This window comes from Octopus bimaculoides, chromosome 16 (genome assembly GCF_046866305.1).
Source record: "Octopus bimaculoides isolate indiv1 chromosome 16, ASM4686630v1, whole genome shotgun sequence".
Lineage (NCBI taxonomy): Eukaryota > Metazoa > Mollusca > Cephalopoda > Octopoda > Octopodidae > Octopus > Octopus bimaculoides.
In genome coordinates this window covers 20,325,640-20,351,401 of record NC_142943.1, presented here as the reverse complement: position 1 = coordinate 20,351,401, position 25,762 = coordinate 20,325,640, and the positions used below count along the sequence as shown (strand labels likewise).

The 25,762-nt window shown below is 35.8% G+C and overlaps 1 protein-coding gene across 20 annotated transcripts in view; it reads right to left on the bottom strand.

Annotated features, from left to right (window-relative positions):
- The window catches only part of LOC106867422 (uncharacterized), a 224,507-nt gene that overhangs the window by 177,403 nt on the left and 21,342 nt on the right, over positions 1-25,762 (bottom strand). For 6 of the 20 annotated variants that reach the window (XM_014912293.3, XM_014912297.3, XM_014912296.3 and 3 more), the window contains exon 2: positions 16,688-16,816. The exons of 8 other annotated variants lie outside the window; for them this stretch is intronic. In XM_014912293.3, coding sequence (XP_014767779.1) covers positions 16,688-16,797 — 110 coding nt within the window. In that variant the 5' untranslated portion in view covers positions 16,798-16,816. Of the gene's footprint in view, positions 1-7,452; positions 7,758-16,687; positions 16,817-25,762 lie in introns of those variants that run through there. 6 more of the 20 variants (XM_089364218.1, XM_014912295.3, XM_089364216.1 and 3 more) reach the window with 4 other exon arrangements.

Genomic DNA, 25,762 nt, shown 5'->3' with positions numbered 1-25,762 from the left:
GGAGAATATATCAGAGGAGAATTCTATTTATTTATTCAAAAGCTATTTACATTGACTGGGTCAGCAGCTACTCTTTGTGGACTCCTGGTGAAGGTGACAATTTGATGGATGGAAGCAGCATTTAAAACTATATAATATTAGCACCGTTTATCTATTTTCTGTTGTTTACTTAGAGGAATTCTTGCTAAGAAAAACATGATTTTTCCTTCAGAAGATAGAGATAATGTTTAAGGAACATATAAAAAAATAAAAAAATCATTTCGAGTAAGATTTATTTATTTTATCCAATCTCAGAAAATCAAATCAATTATTTATCATTTTAGAATTTTGAGAAATATGATTAGAATTGTTTGGAAAAAGCAATTATTCTCCACCATCCATGCATGCACACACGCACAAATACAAACACACACACACACAGCAATTATGGCTCCTCCCCAATTAACTTTGCAAATGAAGTAGAAACAAATTAAAATTATTAAAAGTATATATATATAAATTTTGCCTTTTTCACCATATTTGGAAAAATCGTGGCTCCATATAACATTCAACCAGTGTCTCACATAAGTTTTTTCTTTCTATAATTTACTTTATTTCCACAGTTGAGGCAACTTAGCCAAAATATCGATAAATATAGATAAAAATTAAAAACGAAATTTTTAAATTAAAATTTTCAATAAACAGAGTAACAGGAATTTTGCAATATCAAATTTTGGACCAATTTTTAAGAAATTTTTATGCAAAATACATAAAATACATGAACCAGGTATAAAACGTGAAGGACCTGAATTTTATATTGATAATTCAACCTTGGCACCACAAAATTTTTCATAAAGCTGTAGGGTTTTCAGAATGATGACACAGACATGCATGTGCATACAAAATGACAAAACCAAGCTTGTTTTTGGAATAGAGTGAATTTTCTTAATTTTTCAATAAGGGTTGTTGTAAAGCCTTGTGTCATCCTTAATTGAGCTGACCTTTGATCAGAGGCATTTGAGCCAAGGCCATCCCATTTTATTTTCAGGTATAGTGTATCTGGGGCTACATTACCTACTGTATTTTCTTTTTAAAATGATAGGGTGTGGTGTAAAGGAGATATGTCTGTTGCTTCTAGCAAATCAAGTAGTAATACAAAGAAGGGCTTTCTCATTTAATGTTATTGCTTGTAAGAAAATAAATGTTTGTTTTAGGTCGGTCTTGAGGAATATTACTAATGCCTCTGCTTTATACCTGTTTCCACAGAATAACCGAATAAAAAAATACACTTCAAAACATTGGTATTATAAATAAATTCACATATTTAAAGAAGTGTTAAATCTAAATGTGAGAAGAAATTGAATTACTTCCATTCCAAGTTTGATAAGAATAAAAATATTTACAATCTGCTTCAAGTAAGCCAAACTGAAGAAATGAAAATTTTAAAATAAAATTCATTTCAAAAACTTATTTATTTTCCTTTTAATAAATATATATCAGAAATTGTAAAATAAATCTTATAAATTTGAAATATAAAATGATTTTAAAAATCTGACAGATAATAGTGTTTAAACGAGTTTTCATATCGTTACGTTGCTGTTTAGCTCCAGATCAAGCAGTTAGACATTCCAGCTGTGACCATCCAGTTTTCATCAGTCTAAAACTACCTCACCTATTACGTCTTTCCATTTTTCTTAGACAGTAGAGGGTGATTTGACTTCTATTATTATAACGTTAAGTAACCACAAGTAGACGTGTTCTCCTGCTACACGATGACATGGGTTGAAACAAGTTTACCAAACTGTGTGTGTGTGTGTGTAGTCTCACTTATCTACCTGAACGAACATTTTTAAAGCTCTCCAAACAACTACCTCATCTCTCACGTGTGTCTTGGCCTTCTACCAACTTCACAATACTATTTTTTCCAATGCACTGAGGTTAGATATATCGTGCAAGATTATCTGCCCTGTTGCATGCATTAATACGTGTTAAAGTCATTAAATAATTAGATTTCACCGAAATCCAAGACAATGAAATTTGTTGAGAAGTGAACAGTTACAGAGAGAAGGTAATAATATTGTGTATTTCTGTTGAGTTAAAGCTGCTACAAGACAGGCAGGCTGGCATAAGCACATGGTTGACACTTAGATGGGTGACCTTTCAGAAAACAGTCAATCAGTCAGGTGTTATAGCAGCTAACCTAGTTAGAAGAGTGTCCAGGCGCTTGTTTAAGCACAGAAAAACGTGAAACTGCGAGGCACAATACATAGTGTTGGACAGCCAAATGATGACCTGGACACGTTAGGTGATCCTAATTATTCAGTTGCCTACCTCTGCAGTAGTGACCAGGATAACTCAACCCCCAGTTACAGTTTTATTAAATTAGTCGATATATGATTCCAACTATTTTCTGAATTTCGATCGATTCATCTGGTGACCAAGCACTCTAAAATTATCTTATTGTAAACAAAATATTTTGGTGGTCTATAATGATACGTGTGGAGGGATGGGGGGAGGGGAGTGGGGGGGGGGACAGAACAAAAACTGTAATTAATTAGAAAACTAATAATAGTTGTGTAAACAAAGAAAAAACAAGTGTGAATGAAGAGAGTTGCGTTACGAAGAGGGAAAGAGAAGAAGAAAAAAAAAAGAGGGGAGGATGTTAATGACTATAAAAAGGAGCATGCGCTTTCAAAACCATGTGGCTATAGAAAACACATCAAGCTGTGAGGTAACAGCTGCTGAAGTAAACAGTAGCGGGCTGGTGGGGAGAAGAGATGGAGACGGCTGAGGTGAAGAAGGTGGAGCAGGAATTGACTCAACAGTTGGTAGAGTAAATATATATTGGCACTTTTTTTTTTTTTACAGTGGCTAGTGGCAAATTTGCTAATGTTTCTTTAAAACTCGAAGTGACTAATTTCACAAGAAAATAAACAGCAAAAAAAAAAGAAGTTTTTAAACTTGTAAATTTATAACTGGCATCAGAAATTGTACTAAGGGACAATCGCAATCACACGTAGTAAGATGGTAGGAGATAAAATAATAAAATATCCTTTTTAAATTACATGAAAGAATAGGGGTAAATAAACCTGAATATTATAAATAGAGGTAAAGGGGCGAACTGATAGAATCTTTAGCACGATGGACAAAATGCTTAGCGGCATTTCGTCCGTCTTTACGGTCGGAGTTCAAATTCCGCCGAGGTCGACTTTGCCTGTCATACTTCTGGATTCGATAAAATAAATACCAGTCAAGCACCGGGGTCAATGTAATCTACAAGACCCTCTCCCCCAAAATCTCAGGCCTTGTGCCCTACAGTAGAAAGGAATATTATAAATTGAAGAATTTTAATTTTCTTGTTACTAAATAATTTATATTATAAGAAAGACTATTTAACAAGAATAAATATTCTTTTAATTTGAATTAAGGAGAAAAAAATTACGAAAAATATTATTTGTAAAGATATCATGTTTTAAATCTTAACTTCAAGAACAAATGACACAGAGCCCTTTTGTTTCGATTGGACTTTGATAATTTATTCTAAATCAAAACATTTGCTTTTGTAGCAAGTATTAAGAGTATATTTAAAATCTGTTTGGTTTTGAAAGATAGATTGGGTATAGTAAAACATCAGGCCACAAGGGATCTAATCTAATGGCATAGAAAGAAAGCAAACGATGAAACTTCTATGCGGCCAGACGAGCAGCTAGAAATAGCAGACAAACCTCATTTAAATGAAATCCCATTGCTTTAAATAAAATTTTAAAACAAAATATGATAGATGGAGCGATCTAATAGTTTCCGATAAACAAAATGGGGTTCCATCTTTGATAATCAAGAATGAAGTACCTTTGAAAATACGGACTTCTCGGTCAAGATTATATAGGGTTCAGCAATACCAGATATGAACCAAGGTATGTTTTAAAATCAATCAAAATAGGATAATTTAAAGAATGACAATATTGCAAGTGTAGCGAGATCGGCATTTGCTAAGGCAGAGGTACATACAGGAGAAGAGTTGGAAGTAATGTACAGGTTAAAATCAAACCATATTTTTTAAAAAATAAATAAAACTGCAGGACATGTAGGTGCTAAACTGAGGTAAGCTATCTGTTGTGGTGAAAATGAAAGTGATGAGTTCAGTGATGTTGAGGGCTACATGAAGTATAAATTGTCATGTTGAGGTTGAAAAAGCCACACGGTTGGTCTAACTATTGATCTCAAGTTGAAAGAATAGGTTTAATAGTTCTTTCAACACACGTATTCACATCAAGAATCTTGCACACCAAATACACATACGAAAAACTATACACAATTACCATAAGGTAAATAAAACTATATGCATCTATAGTGAGAAAGATTAAAATAGTTTAAGAATGGCATTTTTACATTCCGATTTTGTTCATTCTTAGATTAAATAAAGGTACCAGTAATTCAATAATATAAAATAAAATAACCATGTTATAGATATCTCCCCTTACAACAAAGGTGTTTAAAAACAACATTTAAATGCTGCCAACTTATGGCTCTTTAAACATATCTAATCATTACATCCTCATAAATATCAGTTTATTTTTCTTTTATGCAATAAAGTAATAGTATTTCACTATATTTACATAGCTAATATTATTGGTGAAGGCATGGGAGTCACAAAATCTGTTTTTCTCCTAAAACGCAAATAACATTATATATATATTTACAAACATCAGGCTACAATGTCAAAATTCAACACCACATAAATCTACCACAGAACCGCATTTTCATGTGTTTATTGTATTTCACAGAAGGCCACATCAGTTGCGAATGGAATTGCTTGGGTTGATTGTATTACCTTTTTTCTTTCCTTAAAAGAATTATGAAGCTAAGTGTTAGAAGACAAGACATTCGTATAAGTTTATGTTCAAACGGAACAGTTCGATATCACGGACAAATCGATTAGTTCCATGCGGGGGACGCCACTTCATGGATCAGGTAGCAGCAGTTTTGGTCTGCCTTCAACTTGTCTACCTCTTCCTCCTCATCGTCCAAGCGATGGCGTCTTAGTTTGAAACTGTACCCAGTTGGAAGTTCTTGTCGCTCAATAATTCATTTCACAAATTCTGATATTGATAAATAAGCGAGTGGGGAATGAGACTGTGTGGCGTTCATTATCTCAGGCGGAGTCAAGAGACACTACAACCAGGGGCTGAAAAGCAGCGGGTCGCGTAACTTTATAAGTACAGCGCTCGCAAAATGAGACCTTTAGTGGGGCTCGGTATATTAGGAACGGGTGAAAAGGGAGATCTTGATTTTAATACATTTCAAAAGGGTCTCAGATGGCTTAATCCAAGGTGCAAAAACAAAAAATTCACCAACCGACAATCAAAAACTGCAACACAAGCACCACTCCCCTGGGAACTAACTTCCTAAGTCAATGACACTTGCCAAACAATTAACATATAATATGGGAACAATAAGCTTCCTTTATGAAATATTTTATAAACATAGGCCACTTCCTCCTGTATGATTTGTGCGCGTATGTGTATATCTAAACACAATATTTGATCAAATGACTCCCAACCGTTTTGAGGTAACCCTAGCAACATTTTCGGAATATAGTAGAGAACGGCAACAATAAAAACACCGTAACTATATTGCATATGTACGTATATACATACATATACATACATATACATATGTATATGTGTGTATACATATATATGTGTGTGTGTTTTATATATTATAATGTAGTAGGAAGATTTCGGTGAGTGAACATGTTGCTCTAGAGCACATGGTAGATACACCTAGTCAGGGTTTATAAATAAATTGCATACGATCCAACGAGAAGAAACCTACGCAGTTGACTGACCAGTTAAAAGAATAGCAGCTAAATTACCTTCGAATCACACCTTGTCTTAAAAACAAACAGAAAAGAAAAAGTAAAAAAGATAATTATAGATATATTGTGATGTTTGGAAAAAAAGAAAAAAAGACGGTATGGTCACAATTAGGATGCCTTTGAATCAGAGGTTTGCTCAGTCAGGGTTATGTGGTGTGGTTGTGGCCTAGGGTTAAATAACTACATGTATGAATACATATGTAGACAGAAAATGTGTGAACTATGTCGTATGACAGACTACTATAGAGAAAAACGTTTGACTGTCTATGCACACACGCATACACACACCTATATCTATATACATATAAATATACACGCGCGCGCACATCTTTATATTATATATATCATATATATATATGTGTGTGTGTGTGTGTGTATGCAACAATGCATGTTGGTGAGTATATGGAGATCTATGGACAGGTAGGTAGGTATATGCGTATATAACGGACGACTTTACCATAACTTTCATACGAACAACACGAGATGCATCGGGGGTTTTATTTAACAAAGTAACGCAGCTTACTGGAAAGGACATTCGAATCCAATGGCACTGTTACGCACACACACACACACACAAGACCATATATACATACATACACACACACATATATATATAATTACATACATACACATAGTGTAGAGGAGCGCATGATATATATAACGCACACACGCATATTTATTCAACATCTTCATACGTACACACTAACATACATACACGCCTGTATATACTGCATTAGATGATGAGCTATTATATAGATACAAGAGGCAGCATATGTGCTGTGTATGTGTGTTTGTCTTGCTGCCAAGAAAGAATTTGGTGTGTGATGGGGCGGATGTTTATTGCCTGTGTAATCTGTTAGCCGTGAACTGAAAACAAAAACATGTTAAACTTGGAAATTTGGGGTTTAGGATTTTGGACACATTCATTTGTTATTATTGTTATGTATGTATTTCTTTTTAGTTCTGTTACGTATGTGTTACAAGAAAATCATCATTATGTAGTTGTCATTGTTAGTGGTTAGTATTATCATTATTATTATTATTATTAAAGAAGCAAGTTCATGGAGAGGAACAAACGACAAATGAGAAAAGTGGAGACGATCAAAGATAAACCATAAACGAGAGAGAAAGAGAAAGACACACGTGTGTGTGTAGGAAAGAAAGAGAGGGATATGTGTATGTAGATGTATGTGTGAGAGAAAGAGAGAGATATAGAGATAGATATGAGAGAGAGAGAGAAAGAGAAAAAGACGTGTGTATAGGAAAGAGATGAAGATATAGGTGTGTGTGAGAGAGAGAGAGAGAGGGACTGATGTATGTGAAGGATAAATATACAGGTAGATACAAGAGAGATAAAAGAAATCGATATATACGTGAAACACTTGAGATTAATATACATATGTATATATATATACATGCATATATATACATATATGAGAGTGAGAGCGATAGATGCAAGAACGTGTGGAGAAAGAGAGGGAGGGAGTTAAGGACAGAGTGATAGATTGATGTAAGAGTGAAGGAGGGAGAGAGAGAGAGGGAGAAAGAGAGAGGGTGCCGCAACACCATCGACAACACACTACACACACACGTACCAGGAATTAAAATTCCAATTCTCAAAGTGATTGGAATATTGAGTGAAAAGTTTCCTCGCTGCAAATGACGTGTGGCGATCTGGTGACGATTGCATCACAAGCCAGTTGAAGTAAGTTTACGATAGTTTTCTGCCATGAGAAGGAGCTGGATGAAGCGTCGTTTTCTCTCTCGTACTCCACTTGAGACACCAGCGTCTCCCTCACTCTCTCTTGCTCGCTCATTCACTCTATACTCCCCTCCCTCTCTTTTTCTCTCTTCCTCCAACACACTACTCTCTCACTCTCTCTTTCTTTCCCTCCTGCCACGCCAGATCGAGGCTGCTTTGCACAGCACTCCCATCTCCGACTCCCCACGTTCTCTCTCTCTCTGTCCCGTCCTCCCTCTTTCTTTCTGTCTCTCCCATCTTTCTCTCCCCTCCCCCCCTTTCTCAGTGTGTTTTTTTTCTTCTCCTCACCACCATCCCGCGTCACCTTGCACTACCACGCGCCCACCGCCATCACCACTGCATCTGTGACTGTCCGTACCGTTACCATTAGTAACTACCATCACCAGCGTTACTACGGTCAGAATGTAACATGACTACCATCATCATCATCATCATCATCACCACCACCACTACCAGCATAACTGTCACCAAGAATAACATGACCACCATCACCACACGTATCATCATCTTCATCATCATCATCATCAACAACAGCTCTATAACTTCTATATCACTACCACAACCACAACTATCATCATCAACATCATGATCACCGCCACAACATCGCATCCCAACACAACAAGCTCACTCAGTAACGACCACAAACATTACTATAGTATCCTTCCTGTCATCATCATCATCATCGTCAACAACCATTACAATCAAATCTTTATGGGGCCACTCGAAGTGCTAGGAATAGCAGCCAAATATTCCTGAAATCACACCACAGCAAAAGATGCACAGGATAAGGAAAATAAAATGTGATAATCACGACTGGAATGGTTCTTGACCATATGTCAGGTTGAAAATGGTGGTAATGGTTAACACTACCATCATAACAGCCATGAGTCGAAAGGAGCCTCTACGTGGTAATTTGATCTGCTAGAAATAGCACTCAAAGTTCTCCCAAACATTCTATCCGCTTAAAAAATATAAACGGATATTGGATAACGTTGTCAGGTGTGCGATAAGGTTAGAAAGAAAAAAACAGGATGGTCATGGTCGGAATGCCTTAGATCGAAAATGTAACCGATTGGGGCTGATCTGGGGTTAAACAACAACAAAAATCCGTGATCATCAGCAAACGCTCCCCCACCACCACAAACACCCACCTCAGCATCTATCGGTAACATCACTTCCGCCTTCATCACCCATATCACCACCTTCATCGTTGCCATCACAACAACCGTCATCGCAACCACCATTACAACCACTACTGCTAATACTACTACCAGTAGGTGGTCAATGTATAAGAGAGAGAGAGAGAGAGTATTTGTGTTTGTGTGTTTGTTAATTCAGCTCAGTAGCAACTACAACAGCTGGTTCTGTATGCTATTATCACTATAACAGCCAGCATCAGTGAACTCCTCCACACCAAGGTGTGTGTGTGCATGTGTGTGTGCGCGTGCACCAGTGACAACTTCTCACAGTTAAGGTAGGACTTCTTTGATTTATTTCCTTAAGACAACTAACCAAAGTCGTTTAAAAACAGGCCAAAACAAGACATGGCAGAAATAACAGCAGAGTATTTCAGTTGAAATTCACACAGTCTAACATCAACCCTCGGAGTTCAAGTTTCACGGGTGTTGATTTTGCTAATCAGCTATGATGGGGGTCATTAAAAAAAAAGTATCAATTCAATATGCTATCATCACTGTGGGTAGCGAACAGGCAGAGAACTGGACAGAGTGCTTGATGTCAGTGGTTCTCAACTAGGGTCCATATCGGAGGGGAGAGGTCTGGGGATCTACAGTAGTATGCCAAGGGTCTATGGAAAAATTTTGCAAAAAACAGCTAGGTTTCTTTCTGTAACTGAAACGTTCCCTCAGGGAGTCTACACAAGTGAATGCAGCAAAACAAAATAGGGATTTTGAAAGAAGTCTTTTAAAACTAGTTTTAAAACATTGAATGGCTACGGGTGGGGTGGAGGGCAGCAAAATAAACTAGTAATCAAAGGGGACCATAGGTAAAAAATGGTTACCTATGGTTATTCTTTCTCTCTGAACTCAATGTTGCTGATATTAAATTCATCTTTTGGTCTTTTAGGGTTCATAAACCAGCAGTGGCATTGATTTTTTCCCTCTCTGGAACAAATCAGTTGTGACCAAACCTGAAAAGGAATGGACTTCGGCAATTCAAAGTGTCCAACATATGCCACATGTATATAAATAGATGGGAGGCCTAAGGAAGGAAGGGACCATTTTGCATGGCTCTGAGCCAGTATATGGAACCATTCCAGATATAAACAAGAGTCAATCTTAGTGTCCACATCACAAATAGCAACCAAATCTCATTGAAATCATATGCTACCTTCTAAAACAGGAAGGGCATATTGGATAATGTAGTCCAAAATATTTATGAGTAGTCTGAACAATAACATGAAAGTATCATGAGAGGAAATGTCATTGAACTGACATGGGTCTAAACAACACTAGTACCAACAACAATCAGCTATGCAGTAGACACATGTACCCTTTTTAAAAAACCCTTTTGATACCAACAAGCCTGGGGCAACCCCCTTAGCTCTATGACACAAATTTCTCATTCTTAAAGTGATGTAAATTAAAAACCTTCCATTTAAAATTTCATGTTCCAAACACCAGCTTAATAATGACAAAGTTATTTAACTAAATTCTTTCTTATTCCAAAATTAATTGAAACCAAGGTTATGTATTTCAACAGAAATATGGTAACAAAAGAGTTAAAAGAACTGGTGGGGGGTAGTAGTTGTGTTTTGGTTAACAGCAACAAATAGGTGGTTTTTTCATGAAGTTAAAATAAAGAACTGGAAGATTTTGAAGAAATCATCAGCAGTATGATGTGGCTTCACTTTCAAAAGTAGATACAATATTGACTGACAATATTGTCTCTTGAAGAATAATGTTCAAAATATTTTACCAAAAGGCATACACATACATGACATGAATGTACACATCTAAATACACATATACATTCACACACACACACTGAGAAATGAGCAATAAAAATTGTATTTAAGGAATATATACATATATTTATGTAGACATATAATATAGACATATCTATACATAAATCCACATATGTAAATACAAATATGCATATACACGTAAATATGCACACACACACACACACACACACACAAAGAAAAGAAGTGAAATGAAAAGAAAAGAAAAAAAGCTTTTGTAAATAACAATGAACATAGCTATGAACAGAGCTAGAATGTAAAAATACAATGATGAGTTGAAGAATAGATAAATAAATAAATATCACAATAGCTAACAATTAATATAAAAAATAGAAGTGTATGTGTATATGTATGCATGTATACACACACACACACATGCACATATACTCTGTATTTGTTTATATTTATATATAGGTATGCATATATATATATTTATTTTGTTTGTGCGTGCATATATATATATGTATATACACTCATATTTTTGTTTTATATTTATATTTGTGTGTGTATATGTATACATACATACATACATACACATGCATATATTGCTTATATGTATAAATATATATACATTCATCTACAAATGCATTTAAATATATGCAGACATAAATATACATATATAAATATATATATATATGTACATATTTTATATATATATATATATATATATATACACACACACACAAACATCTATAAATAGATATAAATATACATGTATATGTGTCTGTGTGTGTATATATATAAAAACACATATATATATATACATATATACACACACACACGCAAACATCTATAAATAGATATAAATATATGTGTATATGTGTGTGTGTGTGTGTGTATATATATATATATATACATTACTTAAATCTCAGTTGTTATAAGTATGCGCATGTAAAAGAAGAATACAGCGAAAAAACAACTGGCAGATATATAATACTAACGGGAGGTTAAAAAAAAATGAGAAAAGCCATGGAATCTTAGAATAAAGGTAAATAAGTTGAAAAAGAAGAAATTGGAAAAAAAAAAGATGGAGGTAAGAAAAAAAATGAAGACAGAAAGAAAGAAGGGAAAAAACGTGATTGCTGAAGTCAGAAAGAGCATTTGAAAGTGAAAAAAAAGAAAAAAAGGTAGACAAGTGAATAAACATATAAATATATATATTTGTATATATGAGTAAATATACAACTGCAAAAATATTGTGTAGAAGCACAGAAAGTGAGTGTGAAATTAGAGTCGAGGAAGAATATATGTGTAGTGTGTAAGAGAAATGATGTTAAGGAACAAGTATAGAGGCGAGGGAAATGTATTTGTGGCAATGAGAATGAATTTGTTTAAGTGTTAAAATGTGTTGAAAAGGTGGGGAAAATAAGTAAGGAAGAGAGTTATAGAGGAAAGTAAGAGGTACATGCTGGTGGTGGTGGTGGTGGTGGGTGGCAGCGGTGGGGGAGGGGGAACTAGTGTGTTGTAGAATCTTTTATCTACTGCTACTTGTTTCAGTCACTAGACTGCGGCCATGCTGGAGCACCACCAAGAAGGGATTTATAGTCAAATGTATCAACCCTAGCATATATATATATATTTTTTTGAAGTCTGGTACTTATTCTGTCGAACTCCTTTGCTGAACTGCTAAACTATGAAGATGTTAACACACCAACACTAATTGTGAAGTATTAGTGAAGGACAAACATACACACACAAACACAGTTGTGTGTGTATATATATATATATATATATATATATTTATGATGGGCTTTTTTCAGTTTCTGTCTTCCAAATCCACTCACAAGATATGCATTGGCTCAAGGCTATTGCAGAAGACACTTGCCCAAGGTTCCACGCAGTGGGACTGGACCAAGAACCATGTGGTTTGGAAGCAAGCTTCTTACCGCACAGCCACACCTGCATCTAGAAAAGGGAGATATTTTTCTTACTTTGTGTTTTTTAATTGCTGTGTTGAGAGGAAAGAACAGGGGCAGTACCAATACCCTTCACAAGCTCACAGAGGCAGGATGTAGTATGGAATCATCTCTTACGTAAAGAGGTAGGGAAGAGAATGCTTAGAAGAGCAAGAGTGAAGAAGAAACTGGTGTGTAGAGAAAGACTACAATATGTAGAGGTAATATATGTGTGGAGGTAAAAATTCTTGAGGAAGACCAAAATATGTAGAGATAAGATGAGCTGAAAGACACTGAGATATATTGACATAAGGTGTGCGTAAACATGCAGAGAGGAAAACTAACAATCCTTTCTATTATAGGTACAAGGCCTGAAATTTGTGGGGAGGAGGGTAAGTCAATTAAATTGACCCCAGTGATTGACTAGTACTTAATTCATTGACCCCCGAAAGGACAAATGGCAAAAGCTGACTGTAGCGGAATTTGAACTCAGAACGTAGGGACAGTTTGAAATGCTGCTAATAGTTCTGCCAGCTCACTGCCTTGACTAAATAATCCTTTCTTCTATAGGCAGAAGGGCCTGAAGTTTGGAGGAGGGAGGGGGGTTTAGTCGAGTAGATCGACCCTCCCTCCCCCAGTGCTCCACTGGTACTTATTTCATCAACTCCGAAAGAATGAAAGGCAAAGTCAACCTCAGCCTTGACTAAATAATAAGAGATGAGTTGTGGCTATGGAAAGGGAGAGATAAAGAGGATGAGAAGAAACAAGGTGTGCCAAGGGAAAGAGAGACAGTGAGGTGCACAGACAAGATGGTTGTAGGGGTTACAATGTGTAGATGTCATACATTTGTAGAGAGTCTACTTTGTATAGAAGGGTTAGGTCTTCAGTTTGAGGGTATCTTTCTCCCCTCTTCCCATCAGTCTCAGAGGCCCTAAGAAGGTCCAAGGGCATCAGCTTGTCCCTCCTGACAGATTTAAAAAAGGGTTAATTGAAAAAATGGTGGTGTAGGTGCATGTATAGGTAAGAAACAGGGTGTTGTGGTGGCAAAGATAACTGTGTAGAGGGGTATTTTATAGTCAAGAAGTCAGGAAGAGGGCAGTGCAGGAGAGGTAGCCATGCAGGGATTGGGTCAGGAAGAGAGCTATGTAAATAGGGGCTGCAATGTATGGGGTAAAGAAAAAAAAAGCGGTATAGGGTTGGGGTGTGGTCTGCAGTGTAGAAGGTAAGAAAGAGAACTGTGTAGATGGGGATTGCCTTGTAGTAAGGAAAAAGACCTGTGTGGGGAGTGACTGCAGACTCGAAGGTTAAGAAAGAGGGCTGTTTAGTGAGGAAGTAGCCGGTGGAAGGAAGTGTACAGAGGCAAAGTTAATGAAGGAAGTGCGTGAAAGAGGGGGGGGGGGTAGAAGAAATAGAAGTGGAGTGCATGATCATGTTGAAATAGGGGAGAGGGTGCGTCAGCAAAGTGGTAGAGAAAAAGGGGAGAATAAATACGTATGGGTGTGAATGTGTGATAATATAATATTTAGAAGGGAGGGGGACAAGGTATGAAAAACAAAATTGGGTGGGGGGGCTTGTATATATATATATGTGTGTATAGGGTGGAGAGAGATGAGGGACTGCACTCATCTGTGTGTGCAAACACAGTTTATACACATTTATAATGCGCGGCGCGCGCGTGTGTGTGTATGTGTGTGTATATACTTAAATGCAGAAAAGTACGTATATTGTTTTTATAGAGAGGGTTTCTCTGCTGTGGAAAACTGTGTACGTGTGGACATGCATTGCTGTAAAGGGAGAAGTGTATGTAGAAATAGACGGAAGTGTGTGTTTATTTGAAGAGAGGTTGTATGTGTGTGTGCGTGTTTATTATTAAAAGGTTTGTGAGTGAAGTAGGGAGGTGTGTGTATGTATGCGTGTTGAACATAAAAAGTGGATATACTTCGTGAATGTGTACGGGGAGTGGGGGGGGGAGAGTCGCTAGTGTGCATGAATGAACATGCGGCTGAGAAGTCTGTGTATATGAGAGACAGAGAGGATGTGTGTGTACGTGCGTGTGTGTAAATGCTTGGAAGGAGCCAAATACGTTATGAAAGTGAAAGTGTAGATGTTGTAAGCACAAGAGAAAGGAATGAAGATGTGAGTGAGAGGGAAAGAGAGAGAGGGGGAGAAGGAGAGAGACTGGAAGTGTACGTATCCAACCGCACCCGGCTTTTTTGCTTTTTTCTGTCTTCCTTTCTTTTTTTAATTTTTTTTTTTTCTCACAGAGCATGTTCCTGCAGTTAGTTCGTAATCGTATGATATGTGTGTATGTAGCAGTATTTCTAGTGAAGAATTGGGGGGAAATTATCCATGTAGATACAAGACTTAACGAACAGTGTTGTTTAGACATGCATGACAGACACAAGGGAGAAAAAAAAATACGATCATAAGAAATAAATGAGACAGGTTATACGACAGGTATTACAACATTGTTTTTATGTTTATGTGTTGTTATAAATGTTTGTATTTTAATCTGTGCAACTGGCAATGAACCTGGGCAAATACGGTTACACCAAGACAGCAGACACTAGCTAAATATAAGCATCCACAATGATATACATACATACAAACAAACACACATACACGTAGATATAAACACAAGCATATTTTCATACATATTCATAAATATACACATATAAACATGATACACAACAAATATCTCACACATAAATATATATATATATATATATATATATATATATATATATATATATATATAGGTATGGTTGCATATAATCGACACATGGACACACATGCAGATTGATATTACATATACATAAATGCGTGCACGTATCATTACCAACTATTTTATACAGACACAAATATGCACATTCATATAATCAAAGACACATACGCACAAAAACACATATATATAAGCATACATACAGCAACATATATACGCAAACACACATACTAGACATATACACCTGGTGCCAAGTGGATAAATCTCCGTCCTGGATCAGACGCAAAAATTAAGTATATACTCTGACGATATTATAGTTAGATGAAGAAGGTACCTTCAATGTACCAACAACTTCTCTACAGCAACAAACACGAGTTAGTAAGATTGAGAATATCGGCCAACTAACTATATATCCCTTCCACATGCACTAAAAAAAAACATATATGAGAGAGAGAGTAAGTGAGGGGAGGGGGGAGACAGTGTGTATGTGTGTCTTTGCGTGTTTCGTTGTGTGTATGCGGTGGCGGTGGTGGGTCATTTATTGCAAGCGAAAATGTTACTCTGAGCTTCACATATCCGATCCGACGAAAATCGGGATGTGAAACAATTTGAGAAGTTTTCAGCTTTCGCAATAAAATCTGATACACTGTATTACACTCTATTTTAATATTGAATACTGTCTTTTGTTCTTTTTTTTTTAATATATATTACTCATGTACATTTATATGTTTGACACACACACACACATTTCAATACATATACGTGTGCGTGTATATATATATATATATATATATATATATACATACACACACACACATATATATACATATATATATATATGTATATATATATGTGTGTGTGTGTATGAGCGCGCGCGCGTGTATTTCTATGTATACATGCACACAATACATAGTTATATGTGAATTTACATAAAGAGTAGATATTTCAACACATAAACTTACACACACACGTACATAAAAACACACACATAAACACGCAATAAAAATTGAAGGTTATGTGAAGTGTTTTTGCTGGTTGAAAATCATTACCCTTACCACCTGATATGGCTGGCCTTGTGCCAAAATTATTATTATTATTATTATTATTATTATTATTATTATTGTTATTGTTATTATTATTATTGAAAGTGACTTGAATGTTCTGCCAAAGGCTGGCTTTCCGAGCCCTCTCAAAGTTGAAAAATCTAGCCTTCTTTGCGAAAACTGGAAGTAAATTTGTTTCGAAATGAATATTTTACTCCACATTTTACAACGATTCTCATATTTACATCTAGTGTTTACAGCCTTTTTTAAAATTAAGACATACACACACAGCACACCACACATACATACATGAATATGAAAACAAAGACATCACTGGATGCAATACTATATACAGATATATATATATATATACACACACACACACGCACAGACACATAGAAACATATGTAGACAGGTGCACGCACCTATGTCGCCCATACATCTTTTCAGCATAACTTGAGTCTGTGTCTTTAGAGTCTCTTCTGGCAAAAATCCTTTCTCTTTTTTTAACCCCTTTCTGATCGGTGGCCTTCATGGCCTTGTTTCGATGATTTCTAATGGAAAAAAACAAAATGAAACAAAAAGAAAACCATTGGCAGCAGCAAGATTATTGTTTTCTTTTCGTATATGGTTATATATTAAAGTATATATATATATATATATATATATATATATATATATATATATATATATATATATATATATATATATATATATATATATATTATGTATATATATATATATTATGTATATATATATATTATGTATATATATATATATGTATATATTATATATTTATTATATATATCTGTAAATTATACGTTCACATATTATACACACACATACATACATATAAATATAATATTCATATATATATATATATATATATATCTGTATATTATACTTATATAAATTACACATATATATATATATATATATATTTGTACATGTATATGTCCATATATATTCATATGACCATGTGTATTTATATGTATATAATGAGCATATATGTATAAGTACTTATATATATGACATGTATATGTTTGTGTGTGTTTGCATGTGCAAATGTTATTACATAAAACATGTTTATCATCATCATCATTATTATCGTTATCATCATCATCATCATTATTATTATTATTATTATTACTATAAACATATATGTGTGTGCATTTACCCATCATCTTGTAACAAGAATACAATTTTTCTTTTCTTTTTTACTGTAGGGGTTTCATCAAGATATGGATATGTGATTGCCAAGAAAGCAGCATTCTTATAAATGGTCTTTCAACAATGTCATTGGAATGATGCAAAATATTTAATCTTATACAACATATATAGTAACTGGTCAGCCTGTCACATGATTTAGCTAATAACATTAACATACAATAAATGTGAGTACGTGAATATCTGTGCTTCTGTATCTATCTATCTATCTATCTATCTATATATATATATATATATATATACACACACATGTACACATTCACATATATATATATATTTACATAGTTATACTATATATACACACCTGACTTGCATACATGAGCATATATATATATATAGAGAGAGAGAGATATGTATATATGCTCAGGCCCTCAGCTGTGAGCCCACAGCATCTTATAGCAGAAACAGCTGTAAGCTAATGAAGTTCCTATGATAATTGTTTATTCCTTAGTCACCTCACTTTCGTATGTACACACACACACACACACACATTTGTGCACATAAGTGTGTATGAAGACGTGTATACATATGTAATTATATGTTTATTTTAAGATTTTATTTTAAAGGGAGTTGAAGAATACACATGTATATGTGTGTATTGGTTTCAAATTTTGGTACAAAACCAGCTATTTCGGGGGAGGGGTAGGCCAATTACATCAACTCAAATACTAAGCTGGTACTTATTTTTTTTTACCCCAAAAGGATGAAAAACCAAGTCAGCCCCAATGAAATTTTAACTCAGAGTGTAAAGAGTGCAGCCAGCTCTATGTGTGTATTTATCTTGAAAGCATGAGTGTTGATATCGTGACCATAATTTCTTCAGTGTCATTCACAGACCAGGCAGCCCATTGTATCATAGAGTAACGAACTTCATTTCATGTTCACCAGTCCATTCATAAGAAAATGTGAACTAGCAGCAACAGAGTTAAATTGACAAGAGACTAGCATCCCAACCAGGGGTAATGACTTATTCATTATTGCTTAAAGCCTCAGATATCATGAAAAATCCTAAACTTGTGAAGTGTTGAGACAAACCAGATGCATATGTAGACACACACACACACACAAACATCATCAACCACACATACTCAATGTATTTGATTGGCTTGTTTGCCAGCAGGCTCAGATTTAGTGTGGTGAGGACAACTCTCTAAAAATGTTGGATGTTAGAACACCCGAAAGTCATAGACAGGTGATGGCATTTGGGGTGAGTTGTCTCACCTGTTTGTGACTTTTGGGTGTTTTAACACCCGGCACTTTGAGGGAGTCATTCCTACCATGCTAAATTGCAGCCAACCAATGAATGAGCAAAGCACAGACATTGTGCATATATGGTTGATAATGTTTACAACATCAGCGCTGCATCAAATTCATATTTGAATATATGTATATATATATATATATATATATATATATATATATATATATATATATATACATACACACACACACAAATACATACACATATATATATACACTGGAATTGGTTAAAAAGGGATGATGGTTAATGGCTAGAAGAATACTGAGTGAAACCTAGTAACCAGTTGATCTAGCAAGTGGGGCCTCTTTTCAATGAAGGTTTCACTGTACATTAATGTTGTTGATCCCATAAGCTGCTTGTGTCTAGTATGTGGTGCATTCAGCTGGTAGCTCTTGTATCTTCAAGTTGTTTGCAAATAATATATATATATATATTTATTTATTCACACACACACGTGCACACACAAATGTTTGTATGTATGGACACACACACGTTTATGCTGGTTGGCAATATGCAGATCAGGAGATTCTTTGAACACCTGGAGATGTCGGAGCATACACCAATATGGGTTTGTATATATATATATATATATATATATATATATATATATATATATATATATATATATATATTTACAGCTGGGCTTTCTCCCATTTGTATCGGCTAAGTCAACATTTGCTGCCTGTCTTGTCTATCTGAAACCCTCCTATCTCTCTGTCAACCCTTCTCTTCACTGTGCCATGCCACCTGTGAAATGAGAAAAATCGTTAGATAAGTTCATACTCACTCTCTTCTTTACCATTAACTGTATTTAACTGCTTCTCCCTCCTTCCCCCCTCCCTCCTATGACGATGCTTTAGAAAGCAAATAATTGCATCAGACCTTCCCCTCTTACTCCTAAGCACTGCAAGTCAACACTCCCCTTTCCTCCTGTTCTTATTCCTTTATTGACACCAACCACCTTACCTTCTGTACATACATACATACATCTTATATATACATATATGTATTTTATTAATTCTATTACTGGTTTCCACTAGAGTTTGTGGCCTTGCTGGAGCAGTGTCACAAAAATAGATGCAAAGCAATTTTCTGAAGTCATAACTATTCTGCCACCTTACTACCCTAAAAGTCAAATGATGCATATATGTGTATGTATATCATATATCCAAAATCATACAAATATACATGCATTTAGATATGTACACACACACACATAGCTTCATATACATACATACATAGCTACACACACACACATAATTTTAATGTTATAAAGCCTGAAAGTAATCATATTTAACAATTTGTAGGCTCCCTAGAGAACACATGCCTAATATAGATCAGCTGCATACAAAGCAGTCATGACTTAGGCTATCACTGTAGTGGATAACCTAATTTGCATAGTTGCACTTTTGAAGGCTTGTCATTAATTAAACAATATCTATTTATGCACAATACAGTATAAATTAGGTGAAGTGAATAAAAATAAAATTTTGTAAAACCTCACTGTGGCTTATATAAGACATTAAACATTCATTTTATACACCTGTTGTGTAGAAGAGAGGAGTCCCCTGACAGACAGTTTTATGGTCTGTTGACCACTCATCAGACATATATTGGCCCCCTTGATAAATAACAGAGTTGCTTATATATATATATGGTAAATGAAAGATGGAAGATGGAGTATATGAGAATTTATTAATCACGACAATTGTTTTGACACATCTAGTATTGATCCCTAGTTGAGGAGCATATATAGATAGGTAAAGATAAATAGGGTGGGTCTATGGGGTTACCCTGGGTTTCACATCCCTAAAGCACAGCTTTACAGCATTTCTTCAGACTCTAATCTATGACCTCTCTAGGAAATGAAGGAGGAAAAGGCTTTGTGACTCTATGTCAACAATAGAGCATTGTCTCCTTTTGGCCGCTACTTGTAATTGAACCTGTTATTGTGTGGATCCCAGGACACCAACAGGAATTTCCTGAAGTACAAACTAGGTCCAAAGACCTCTGTCCTGGGGTTAAGGATGTTCTTTGAGTTGAGGGAGTGTTTTAATATCCTTCAATATATAAAATACATACATAGAAACATACAGACACACATACAAGTAGAGGTGTGCATATACATATGCATACACTCACATATATGTGTTGATATGATGAAAATTCTGGTTTGGTTGTTGTTAGGCCACAATTATCAGAGAACTTGATGCTTAATACAGAATATTTCATAAATGGGTCTATTTGTGTTCTTGTAGGATGGTCTCTGTTGTTTCAGTAAAGTAAACTGTTTATTAAGCTCCATCAGAGAAGTTGTATTTCAGTAGCTGTGAAACTGCATCAATTCATATTGGTTTTGTTATAGAAGAAGGAGGGAGGGGGGGGGGAATGATACAAAGTGTGTTGATGGAATGAAACAGGCAAAGAAGAAAGTGAGTGGTAATAGGGGAGAGAGAGGGGAAGTTGAGGAGTGAAGGGGGGGGGGGGTAAGAATGAATAGGAAGGAGCTAGAGACAAGGTAGCTGGAGCAGTTGGGTGGAGAGCAAAGAAGCGAAAGGGTGGAGAAGGGCAGGAAAAGTGGGGTGGCTATGGAGGCGAAGTCTGGATGGAATACAAAGGTCAACATTTTGATATAATCATGGGCACCTGTGATAAGTAAAGCTAAGAGTAAGGAGTGACTAGTAATGAAGTGCTACAGTGAAATTTGACCCAAATATAACTTAGTTCTATGCAGAATGAAAAGTAGTCAGAATTACTCAAGAGGTGATGATGATGGTAATTATATTCTGAGGAACAATATACATTTTTACATACCTTATATAGTGATCAGAGACATATGCTAACATACTTATATATATGGAAATTAAAAATTATGGAATGTCTTTATAATCATCATCATCATCGTTTAACATCCGCTTTCCATGCTAGCATGGGTTGGACGATTTGACTGAGGACTGGTGAACCAGATGGCTACACCAGGCTCCAATCTGATTTGGCAGAGTTTCTACAGCTGGATGCCCTTCCTAACGCCAACCACTCCGAGAGTGTAGAAATGTATATATATATATATAATTATATATATGTCCACACATATATATATAAATGACCATATGTCTTCATCACTTTTACCTTTACATCCATTTTCCCAAGCAAGGACGGGTTAGATAAATATATTATTGAGACATATCCTCCCCGTTGCTAATCCTTACATGTTTGTCAAAAGAGAGTATATTTTATTCTGCAAGTCTCTAGACAGTACAAAACAGTCTGATGGTCTGTTAACAAGGCAAATGACTGCAATACCACAGCTTGAAACTGAGTAGGTTTGGCAAAAGCACACATAAAAAACACACATGAATATATGTAATATGTGTGTATCTTAAGAGGATCATTATGCTAATAAAAACATATATACACCCACCCAGCCATATATATATATATATATATATATATATATATATCATGATATTGGTATCACGTGATCTACCAGACAATTGGATGTTGTTATACATTGCTAGTCACAATGTGCTTTGCAGTGTTTTAACTTTTGAATGATGCTATCACGTTGGCTAGGTGAGCAGGTCACCAACATTCCTCTGATCAGAAGGATATGCTGTCACACAGTTACATATATATATATATATATGTATGTATGTATGTATGTATGTATGTATTTGTGTCCGTGTTTGTCCCCCCACCACCATCACTTAATAACCAATGTTGGTGTGTTTATGTCCCCATACCTTAGCAGTTCAGCAAAAGACACTGATAAAAATAAGTACTAGGCTTACAAAGAATAAGTCCTGAGATTGATTTGTTCGACTAAAGGTGGTGCTCCAGCATGACCACAGTCAAATGACTGAAACAAATAAAATAACAATATATATATATATAGGAAGGGCATCCAGCTGTAGAAACTTTGCCAGATGAAATTGGAGCCCGATGCAGCCTCCTGGCTCGCCAGCCCTCAGTCAAACCATCCAACCCATGCCAGCATGGAAAGCAGACGTTAAACGATGATGATGATGATAACACCACACAGGAATGTGGTATACCCATCCCAAAACTGAAATACAAATGGTGAGTATAAACATGCATATTTCTGTGCATTAATACATTTATTCAGATTGGTACTCTCTGTATGCTGCAACATAGGCAGAGCCTCAGGCTGTTGAGAATGTTATATTTGGTAAAGCAATTCCTTGGTCTTTGAGTCAACAAAAAGTGACAGAGCACTGATTGTCACTGGCCATAAACAAGTACATGTGTTGGGTAAGCTTTCTCTCTTCCAATCTTTATCATTAAGTTCCTTGTAACAGTAGTTTCAAACATTTTCAGGCTGCCACCCACTTGGCACCCAGGCCACTTTCTGCAGCAAATTCAAAACAACTGTATTTCACAAATAAAACATAAACCTAATTAACCTACTAATGTTTCTTTTTACATCACCCCATTGTCATCCCACTTTTCTTCAACGCCCCCCCCCCCCAACCAAGGGGGCAGTTCTGCCCACTTTGGGAACTACTGCTTTAGAATACTATCATGTGGGATGAGTTTCGTTGTGGGCAACACTGCATTGGATAAGCAGTATTTCCTCAAAAGTAAGTGGCTTCATTTCAGCCACTGTATGCAGGTACCTTGGGTCAAAGTCATGTGTGTGTGTTTCATCTGCTGTAATGTATTATACTTGATGCAATATTGTCAAGGAAAGAGCGAGCAACACAACTAGGGCTGTGGAGTTGGAGTCGAAAACAATTAAAGGGTAGCTGGAATCAGAGTCGGTAAAACTATACTGACTCCAACTCAATGTCTTTATTCTTTAATATAAGCCAGTTATAACATACAGGCTTACTCAAAGTACAGGTGTATCCATATGCTGTATGAGATATGTAGACCACAATCACTTAATTACATAAAGAAGAGTCAGAGTCAGAGGTGCCAATAGTAGAGGAGTCGGAGTCAAAGATTTTTGTTTCGACTCCACAGCCCTGAACACAACTTAGCATGATATTCATTAAAGAATGTATGATATTTGTGTGTGCTTTGGTGGACTTAATCAGCAGTGAGAGAAAATGCACAGTAGCCAGAATAAGGGCAGGCGGGAAAAGCTAGCAACAAGAGGATACTCTCTTTGAGTGAATGGAAGAGTGAGTGTGTATTGCCTAAGTATGAAGTGCACTATTGTATGGCTGTAGGATAGGGACACATAATGCACAGCATGTGTGAAGGTTGCGAAGAAATGAAGCAAGCTTGCTAGGCTGCGTGTGTGTAAAGTTAGCAAGTGTTAAGGATACGGGACTGATGAGCTGAGAGAGAAAACTACTAAATATTGGAAGAGTTATAATGTGCAACAACAAAGGATGAGTTGGTGTGGATATGTGATGCATATGGAGGATGATTGAAGTACCAGAATAACTAGGTGGAAAGAAAATATGACAGAGGAAGAGAAAGACCAAGGAAGACATGGACAGAAGTGATAAAAGCTGATTTCATGATGTTTAAACTTCACCAAAAAGACAGTAAAAGAATGCAACAAACATAATATAAAATGAAATTTTATATATACATAAGGTAAAGGATAAAGACCCCTCCCCCTTTGATCACAAATGACCACAGGATTGCACCTAGAAAGTTCTCCCTGAGGCACAAGTCCGGGTAAGGTTGTTTATGGAAGACCAGCAGTCACCCATACACAACAGCAGCCCTTTTCCATGCCACCGATTTTATCCAAAGAAAAAGCAAAGGGGCCGATACAGCTTGGCACCAGTGACATTGCAACTCATTTCCACAGCTGAGTGAACTGGAGCCACGTGAAATAAAGTGTCTTGCTCAAGAACACAACACACAACTCAGTCTGATAATTGAACTCACGACCTCTTGATTGTGAGCCCAACGCTCTAACTACTGAGCCATGTACCTTCATGCACACACACGCATACTTTACATGCATTTTTTTCACTGGTTGTTTATACCTTGGAAAGATTACCTTAGCCGTAACTGCCCCAAGCACAATTTCAGAGTAAACAATTCTCACTAGAAAACTATGCACACAACAGAAACTGATATGTAACCTGATACCACCAGACCAATTACTGCAGCATGTGGAACAGCCTTTTCCCTTTCGCCTTCAGTACCTGATGTCTCTAAAATTTCAAACTTTACAGGTCAACAACCACCAAACTGTCTCTGCTAACACACGGAAACATACATAGAATTATCTGGTTGCTATTTTAACAAACTGTTCACATGATAACAACAGACCATTGGAGGCCCCTGACACTGTTGATATGTATATTTATAGGCCCATCTGCCATCCAAATTTATCTCCCTCTACAAAATTTTAAGTTAAATGAAGCTAGACAACTACATGTGTTGGATTCATTTATTCACCTTCCAGTATAAATAGATATGTTTGCAAAACATGTGTGTGTGTGTGTGTGTTCAAATTAATGCTGAGAACAACAAAGAAGACAAATTGAAAACAAGGAGAGATGAGTTTAGCATTCAATGAGAGATCAGGAATACAGATAAGTCTCTGAAATTTCAAGCTGAAGCTTCTTAAATTTAGTTAGAAGGAAAAGAGTGGGAGAAAGAAAAGAAAATGTGAATGGAAAGAGAGATAAGTATTGTTCTACATTGTTATATTTAAAATTTCAGAGTTTTAAGAACCAGAAGTGACACAGAAGGAAAGAGGTTCCTTTATATATGGACAACAGAGGAGGTAACTGCAGAAATTATGCATGTTTGAATGTACATGTATATATTGGGTCATCCTATATAAATAATGAGGTTTTTTTAATACTTCTTTTATTTTACAAAATTAAGATAAACAAAGTTCTTTTTTTTTTTTTTTATCTAAAATATAGTTTCCTTCATTTTCTACAATGCTCTTCCATCTATCTGCAAGGCCCCTCTTCCAAAATTCACTTGTCTGTGATGAAAAATACTCCTCCAGCACTGTTCTGATTTCATCTACAGAATTCATATTTTTTCCACCCAAATGATTTTGAAG